The sequence below is a fragment of the Saimiri boliviensis genome, chromosome 4, assembly GCF_048565385.1.
Source record: "Saimiri boliviensis isolate mSaiBol1 chromosome 4, mSaiBol1.pri, whole genome shotgun sequence".
Lineage (NCBI taxonomy): Eukaryota > Metazoa > Chordata > Mammalia > Primates > Cebidae > Saimiri > Saimiri boliviensis.
This window is the reverse complement of record NC_133452.1, coordinates 100680192-100689332: the sequence shown is the minus strand read 5'-3', so window position 1 is coordinate 100689332 and position 9141 is coordinate 100680192. Positions and strand designations below refer to the sequence as shown.

Here is a 9141-nt window from a genome sequence, read left to right as displayed (position 1 = left end):
GCCACATCTATGACAGTCTGGTCCTGCAAGGCTGTGGGGGTTGGCCTCCTTGTCACTGCCTGGATCCCTCCAGGTGTCCCATCCTTGGAGCGCCAGCTTGTAGATGCAGTTAAACAGTGTCCTGGGTTAGGTGTCAGGAGACCTGGGTTTTAATTCAGCTGGCCCCAGGCTGGGTGATCCTGGGGACAAAATACTTGCCCTCCAGACCTGACATTCTACAACACAGTGACTCTCAGTGTGACAGTTCATTGTATGTACAGGAAAATAGAGAGCAGTACTGATTCTACCTTGCCTCTTACTAGTCCCCAAAATCTGGGGCTTAAATTCTGTCCCACAGAGCCAAGATAAAAAATTGTTAGAATACAGTGCCAGGTTTTTGGACCATAAAACGTGGTCTCTAGGGAGACATTGATGACGTCCTTTCTCCTCTCTCAGGTGACACCTGAGTGTCTGTTCCTCAACCCCTGAAGTCTCACCTTAATGCTCCAAGGAGAGCAGGAGGAGGCAGCATCATTAGCCTCCCCTAACAGATGAGGAAACAGAGGCTCTCAGTGGGGAAGTGCCTTGTTCACGGTCACACAGCCAGATACAGACAGAACCCAGCCAGGACCAGGCTCTGAGAACTCCTATTTTAGTGTCCTTGCCTCCAGTTATGATCTAATCCATTAGCTCCTTTATTCAACCAATGTTTATTGAGCACTTACTATGTTCCGGTTCTGATGCTAACTGCGTGGTAGAAACAAATGCAAAAGACACAACCCCTGCCCTCAGGATGCTTACAGACCCCACTAGTTATGGAGCTTTTGAGCCAATATGAATATAGGGCACCATGTTAGGATGCTGGGGATGAGTGGGGGCCCTCAACTCCCACCATAGATGTTTTTGGGGTTTTGTTCCCCCCAAGTGCTGAGAAGTATGTAGAGTAACATAGACGGTTTTTACAAGAGCATTGAGGTGCATGGGAGTTCCTGCTGCTTTGCGCGGCTGTAAAAAGGTAGGCAAGTGACATCATGACATAATTAACCCAATTCCCTCCCTCTGAGAAGTCAGACGCCTAAGTGGGTGAGTCAAAGATAATGGGGTCAGCTGAGAACTGGTTGAGCTAGAGGTGTTGGCTGGGTTACAGTGGGGGTTGTGCTGTGGGTATCAGTCAGAGGTGCTTGTCTGGAAGAAAAGAGAGCATCCTGGCATTGCCCTGGGCACAACTGAGGCCGCCCAGTTTCAAAGAAAACAGTGGCTGGCATGTAACAAATAATCCGTTCGTGTTGATTAGAAAAAAAAAAAAGAAAAAAGAGAAAGAAGCTAATTCAGGTTGCCAGATCTAACACATAAAAATACAGGAGACCCAGTTAAACTTGAATTTCAGATAAATTATAAATAATTGCGATATTGAGGACATATTTCCACTAAATAATTATTCATCGTTTATCTGAAATTCAAATTTAACAAAATGTCTTCTATTTTATCTGGCAACTCTGAAACTCATGTAAGAACAATTATTTTAATTATCTTCAAACAAGAAAAATAATTAGCTCAAGAGAAGGGAAATATGCAAGTGGATGCATTAATACTTTAATATAACTGACATTGAGAGCCTCTGGCCTCTAACTACAGACTTTGAATTAAAACAATAATTATTATGAAGTTCACATTTTCCTTGGGTCCCAGGGAATTAGCATTCCGGGGCTGTGCAGGAAAGGACACCCGCTCTCTCTGGTTCCCAGGCATCAGGCTTCTGCAAACATGGAGGCCACTCCTCTGGCTAGGCAGGCCTCTCCAGTCAGTCTCCCCTCAACACATACCTGCAGCTGCTTCCTTTGACTGGTCTGGCCACAGATCAACCAGAGTAGTCAGAGGATGCAAGACCCCTGGGACTTTGACCCTTCTCAGGCCTCACAAAGGTACATTTTGTTCCCTGAAATGGCCCGATTAAGTAGGATCCCTTGAAGCCTCTGTACCCTAACCGCCTAAATCCCCAACCCCACCAGGCTTAAATTTGCATATGGCCTCCTCAGGCTCCTAAGACCCGGTTAGCATTGTCCTCCACGCCTTCAGTCTGGGTTTTGCATTTCAGCATTTGGTAAGCAAATGCCCCTGAGGCCTGTGGGCAGCTGGGGCTTCCTTGCTGGGCCCCGCTGGGAATGGAGGTGGTCTGCCCTCTGGGGAGCAGTAAGGGGCTAATTATTTTCTGGACAGGTTAGAAAAAATTGAGGCTGAAGTTGTCTTCCCCATGGAACATTTTCACTGAGGTGTGAACAGCAGACAGGGTCAACCCTCATTTGTGTTAGCTGCTGGGGAGGGACATTTGGCCTCCCTCTTCCTCTACAGGCACCCAGGACTCTAGGGCTGCCTGTCTCAGCACTGCAGCACCATGTAATCCCGGAGGAGCTCTAAAGACCTTGATGCCTGGGCTGCCGGACCAACTTCAGCCAGCGATTCCAGTGACAAGCTGAGGTCAAGCCATCAGTACACTGTGAGAATTAAAAACCAAACAGAACTTGGGCTCCTGCCACTGCGGGAGCGAGGGAGTGTGTCGTGGGCTCAGTCCTGCTGGGCCCCCAAGAGCTGTGCCCTTGGACAGGATCCTGGGGAGACTAGAAGCGATCTGGCCCATCTCAAAGAAGCGAGCTCAGGCCAAGGTTGGGAGGAAGGTCCGTGAGCGCCGGTCAGTGCTGGCGTCCATCAGTCTGTCCAGAGAAGGGAAGTGGAAGGGCCGGAAGGATCACAGGGAGGCTGAGATGCTCACCCTGGAAGGGAAACAGATCCTGGGCACCATCAGGACTGGCAGTAGGTGTAGCCTCTGGTCCTCTGGTCAGGGGACTGTGCCCGACAGCCGTGGGGAGCAGACTCGGCCTCAGGGTCCTCAGGTTCTCTCCCGTGCCGTCTCGGGTTCTCTCTCTCGGCTCACAGCTTCCTAGGAAAAGGACAGATTTGTCATTTCTGAGTTCCGCATCTAGGACTTTACTAACGTTAATTCCGCCGAGGATCTCCCTTACAGGTTCATACGCCTTGGGCGGCCCTGAACAAGTAGCCAGGCCTTTTACAGCCAATGCATGGAAATTAGAAATCTCAAGTTACGCCAAAAGCCGATGAGGGGGTTCATTTTATTACACAAGGGTCTTTTGCTGCTGGCATATGTAATCTCCAGTGGGAGGTGATAAAAGGATGTTTGAAACATCATCCCATTTGTGCAAATTCAACTGATACTTGGTTTTTTAAGAAGGGAATAGGGCCGGAGTGGTCTCTAGATGGCTGACTACAGTTGTGCAGATTTTACATTACATACGGGTACAGTGCCATGTAAAGGGGGTCGGCAATTCATAGACTTATGCATGTCTTTGCATGTTCTTTGTAGTTTTCTAGCAGTTGGCAGTCAAGTGTGTTGTTCTAACGAAATCAGTATATTACGACAGTTTTCCAGCAGCTGGTAGTCAGGTTCTCCAGGAAGGGGTGCTGTTTTCTCAGCACACGAGGTGCTGCCTGGCTAGTGTTGACCCTGACTGTGACCCGGAAGGGAAAGATGGGAGAAGAAAAGGAGCTGGATCAATGAGACCCAGGCGTCGCCACAGCATCTCAGAAGAGGACAGGCAGTGTCTGCCTTCCAAGGTCATTCTAAGGGATTCCGTACCTCAGGGCGGCTGCATTCCTGGATCCGGCTAGGATGAGGTCTGTAGGTGACCCAAACTGTCTCAGAAGTGGAGAACAGAGGGACGTCAAGTGGGCAGGGAGCAGAACTGGATGGGAGAAGCCGAGGAAGCACCGGTGAAAAGGAGGGAGACAACGGGGGAATCAGAAGACCTCACTTCCAAGCCCTGCCCCGACCTGCTGTGTGACTTTGGGCAAGTTACTTGCCCTCTCTAGGAAATTGGAGGAAGACACTTGTGGAGACCAGAGAAAGGCTGGGATGTGGACATGTACGTTCTTGGATACTTTCAAATCTCCATAATCTTCAAATCTATCATTCTGTCGCCTAGACCCTGCAATGACTCCCCAGCAGCACACAGGAAGTCCAACCGCATTGGCCGGTCGTCCAAGCCAGCTTGGCCTACCTTCTGTCACATCACCAAGTTCACTTCCAGGCCTCTCCTCTACCTCCCTTGCAACCACAGTTAACTGCTTGCATAGACCATTTCCTTGTTCTGGGCCATCCCATGTTTCTGGAATACTCTCCTATACCCCCCATTCTCAGTCTGACTAACTTCTGCTCATCTTCCTCACTTCCGCCGGGAGCCTTCCTTGAGATCCCCAAGCTAACAGAGTGAATTAGCTGCCTCTCCTCTGTGCTTCTATTCTACAGTAATCCAGTGGTTGTCAAACTCCGGCGTGCATCGGTCGTCTGGTGGGTTATGTAAGATACACGCTGCCGGGCCCCAGCTCCGTTTCTGATTCAGTAGGTGCAGGGTGGGCCCAAGAATCTGCATTCCTAACAAGCTCTTAGGAGGAACCATGCATTCAGATACGCTATCTCTGCTCCTTTCTCTTGGTGCCCCAGTCCTACACACTGCCCCAGGACCCTCCCAAATGTCCCACACAGGCCTGGGCACTAGTCATAAGGTCCTGACATGTCTTTGCTACCTAGAATTCCACAGGATGCTTCCACATTCAGCTTCTCATTTAAGTCCCAAATAACCATAGGTTGAAGGCAGAGTTGGTGTTATAGAGAGAGAAACTCCCACTAAGACTCGCCAGAACGGAGAAACCAGTGCTAACCCCTGTGACTTCTGACTCCCACTCCAGTGCTCCCACCGCCCTCGTAGGCCATATCACTAAGTTGGAACGTCAAGACACTGGTGACAGAAAACCTGGATCGGGATCCTGGCTCTGCCACCTACCACAGTGTAACTTTGGGCATGTTTTTGTGCTGTGGTGCTGGGCACATAAGTACTATGTGAGTTGGAGCTATTATTATTACATTCATATTGGAATGGGGGAAATTCCATAGAAACCCAAAGAAAAGGATCTCTTATGGTGGAAACTTGGTGTCACAGACTTGGCGGCAATTAGGAGGATTTGGGGGCAGGATAGGGTCCTCCTTCTCCATTTGTAGCCTGCAGGCAGTCTCTCAATTTCTCACTCTGTCTCTTCACTTTGAGGCCAGTGACGCAACCCAGAGTCAGATACCACTGAACTCTTACTCTCTTACTGGAGGAGAGCCAAGGCTAGCAGAGGAAAGCAAGGCTGATGCGTACACCCAGCCATGCTCCGGAGGCTGATATTACTGCTGACTTCACTGCTGGTCCTGGAATGAAAGCAGCCGGGAGCAGACTTGACCCAGCCTGCAGCCTAAGCAGAGCTATCCCAGCCAACACACAGGCCCATGAAAGAGAAACATAAATGTCATTGCAATCCACTGAGAATTGGGGGGATGTTTGTTATGCAGTGTTATCATAGCAGCAATAACTGACTAATGCAGTCTGCATCAGAGTATGAATTTCGACCTCTGATTAAAAAACAACACTGATTCATGCATGGGACATCTACCCTTTGGCTTTTGTTCTAGCATCTCTCTCTGCTTGTCAGCAGGGACATCAGCTGGGGACCAGAAGTTTGTACAGGACTAGCCCATGGATGTGACAGCGGTTGCAGTTTGGGAGGAAATGAGCAGATTTCTCTTCTTCCTGAATCACTCCCCCTTCTCTATCCCTAACATTGAGCTTCTCTTGTCTACCTGCTGCCCCAGCCTTCGGAATTGCTTGGGATCATCAACTGGTAAACCGCCGCCTCCAGGCAGGCTCATCATCTGTTGTGTAAAGGAAGGCAGCAGACAACCACCTGCCTGGTGCAGGAGGTGTGGCCCAATGACAGCAGTGCTTCCCACAGTTTACGAATGTTGTCTTGTTTGTGTTTTATCATAGCCTGCTTCTTTGTAAAGCACCTTCATTCCCAGAAGGTTTGTCAATCAAAGTGGCTCTTACGGAACTGCATGGTTCCCGCTGCTCTGCCGCAGTGGGAAGAGAGCTGGCCCTGGAATCAAGGAACTGGACACTGGGCTTGGCTTCCGATAGTGCTCCTAGCCCCAGGGAAGCTCCCCACACCCACCAGAGACCCGCCTGGCTTCCTGCCGAACTTGACCATGAGCTCCTAGGGACAGAGATAAGGTCACTCAGGCCGGGCGTGGTGGCTCAAGCCTGTAATCCCAGCACTTTGGGAGGCTGAGGCGGGTGGATCACCTGAGGTCAGGAGTTCAAGACTAGCCTGACCAACAACATGGTGAAACCTCGTCTGTTAAAAAAAAAAAAAAAAAAAAAAAAATGGAGAGATAAGATCACTCAAAGGTCAGGGACGTGTTGGGGCTGGAGATCAAGAATGAATGAGAAGGATCCCAGGGTGGGACTATTGATCCCATGAACCCAGGGACCTCTAGCTACCATCCTGCACCCTCCCTTACCCACCTGTCATCCAGAAAAAAACATGGTTTGTCCCACTTCCTGCAGCAGCTCTAAGACTCTCCTACCATCCTGCTTCCCACCACTCACCAAGTGCATTGCTTAGACTTCTAGGTGGGCCTTTAGTCACCGGGTGAGCCTCTGACCCTTGTCTGTCTGATAAATCCCTGTGCCTGTCCAGGGATCCCACTTGGGACAAGAAAGAACCAGGAAGATGTTGCTCAGAATGATTAGAGATTTTTCTGAACAACAAAGACTTGAAGTAAATGAAATACTAGTGTGGGTCTCTTCCACTGAGAGAAAACTATGTTGCCCAGGCCAGACTCCAACTCCTGGGCTCAAGCTATCCTCCTGCCTCAGCTTCCCAAATAGCTGGGACTACAGGCACATGCCACCATGCCTGGTCAATTCAAAGAATACTTTGATGACCCAGTGAAATAACTGTAAACAATACTCGGCTTGGGTTTGAATTTGAGGCTGTCATTTTGAATTTGTGAGTGTGTTTGTATATACGCAGGAGGCTTTAATTAAAATACGATGACTCAGTAAAAAAATTAAAACTTGCCGGGCGCGGTGGCTCAAGCCTGTAATCCCAGCACTTTGGGAGGCCGAGGCGGGTGGATCACGAGGTCAAGAGATCGAGACCATCCTGGTCAACATGGTGAAACCCCGTCTCTACTAAAAATACAAAAATTAGCTGGGCATGGTGGCGCGTGCCTGTAATCCCAGCTACTCAGGAGGCTGAGGCAGGAGAATTGCCTGAACCCAGGAGGCGGAGGTTGCGGTGAGCTGAGATCGCGCCATTGCACTCCAGCCTGAGCAACGAAAGCGAAACTCCGTCTCAAAAAAAATAAATAAATAAATAAAAAATAAAATAAAACTTCATTTAGGTGGGGCTCAAAGTTCATCAAATTCCTCGGTCTTATTTTTATCTTTGTTTAAGGTTAGACTAGGAGTAAATTGTTGAAACTTGGGGATAGAGTCCAGGAGAGCGTTTGGCACTTAGTAGGTCCTCAGTAAGTGCTGACTGACTAAGTCAAAGACAACATAATACAGTCAAAAAGCTCTAAGAAGCAGGCCTACATTGACGAGGGCCGCGAACTGTATGCAGGCAGGAGTTGAATGTCACATAGGCACTCGCTTGTCTAGTTTTGTTTTGTTTTGTTTTTTTTCAAGGTGGAGTTTCACTCCTGTTGTCCAGGTTGGAGTGCAATGGTGCAATCTCGGCACACCGCAACCTCCACCACCCAGGTTCAAGCAAGTCTCCTGCCTCAGCCTCCCAAGTAGCTGAGATTACAGGTGCATGCCATCATGCCCAGCTAATTTTTGTATTTTTAGTAGATATAGGGCTTCACATGTTGGCCAGGCTGGTCTCGAACTCCTGACCTCAGGTGATCCACCTGCCTCAGCCTCCCAAAGTGCTGGGATTACAGGCGTGCGCCACCGCACCCAGCCTGTCTGGTTTTGTTATTAAGCAGCAACTCTTCAGAAGCTGGGAGGTAGCCAGTTAACCTCTGGGAATCATTTAAATGTAATACCGACTTATTGTGAGCTATTATGCATTCTGCACTCTATGGAGCAATTTACATTGCTGATCACATTAAACTCTCACAGCCTTATGAAGTGGTATCATCCCCATTTTACAGGAAAAGGAGGCTCAGGGAGAGCTAGTATTCCACCCATGATCCTTGAGTGGAGTTGTGGCAGAGCAGGATTTTATGTCAGATGTGTCTGTTTCAAAGCCCAATCTCCCTCCGCACCCCCGACTTCCCTCCACTCCCCTCCTATGCCTCGGAATCTCCCTGAACACAGTTTCCAAAGCTGCTCCTCTCCATGGGATTTAAGGAACATTAGTCATGCTCACTGCACTTTGCCGCTTGGCTTTTTGGATCGAGGATGTCTTGGGAAGCCTTTTCTGGTCCCACTTGTCTTTTGCTTATTCTTCTTGAAGACCTTATTCACCCAGTTTGAGTCTTCAGCAGGGCTCTCCCTAGGCAAAGAGATTAAGTAGATGGTTCATGGTGGGCCTGGCCTGGGCCCTCCAATATCGGGGCCTGCTCAGCTTCACAGGTGGACACACCCAGGCTGTGGTTCTCAACCCTGGCTGAAGGATTTCCCAGCAAACTTTAAAAAAATATATAATCCATGAATATTTATCTAAGTGAGATCATGCCCGTGAGTCAACTGAAACTCAGACTTTTATACAGTTATATGTAAATGCAAAAAAAGTTTAAATTACGTGAATAAAATGCGTAACTTATGCCTAAGCTCAAAATTGTTAAATTTATACAAACTCTTTCAAAAAGTTTTACAGTTAAAATTATACTTAATGTGGGAAGCAGGTAAATTTCAATACGCTTGATGTGAGAGAGAGTGAAACATAATAAAGAACGCCTTGGGCCCTGCTCCCTCAATACCTGCAGCTGTGGTCATGGAGAGACCCACCACTGCCAGAGCGGTCCCAAGGCAGGGAGGGATGAGAGGAGGGCTGGACGTGTGGGGAGAAATATCCTTGACCCACCCTCTGATCTTCTGTGGTGCCTTCCCCACCATCAGCACAAACAGCATTCAGCTTGCAAGGGAGCCTGGGTAATGTGGTTCTCAGGGAAGTTTAAAAAATGCAGATGCCCAGGTCCTCTCAAGGTTATTGCAAAGATATAATGGAGTGTATGTTATACAACCCAGACACTTGATATACACAATGAAAAGATTTTCTGGGGACAGTCTACAACCTAGGACTCTCAGGTCATTATCA

At 48.6% G+C, this 9141-nt stretch overlaps 1 protein-coding gene across 3 annotated transcripts in view; it reads right to left on the bottom strand.

The window, feature by feature from the left end:
* Nucleotides 1-1550: 1550 nt before the first annotated feature.
* Nucleotides 1551-9141, bottom strand: part of PNPLA1 (patatin like domain 1, omega-hydroxyceramide transacylase) — a 46547-nt gene continuing 38956 nt past the window's right edge. For all 3 annotated transcript variants that reach the window (XM_039467985.1, XM_039467984.2, XM_074397971.1), the window contains exons 8-10: nt 8251-8376; nt 3629-3734; nt 1551-2914 (exon numbers count right to left, since the gene is read on the bottom strand). In XM_039467985.1, coding sequence (XP_039323919.1) covers nt 2864-2914; nt 3629-3734; nt 8251-8376 — 283 coding nt within the window. In that variant the 3' untranslated portion in view covers nt 1551-2863. The remainder of the gene's footprint in view (nt 2915-3628; nt 3735-8250; nt 8377-9141) is intronic.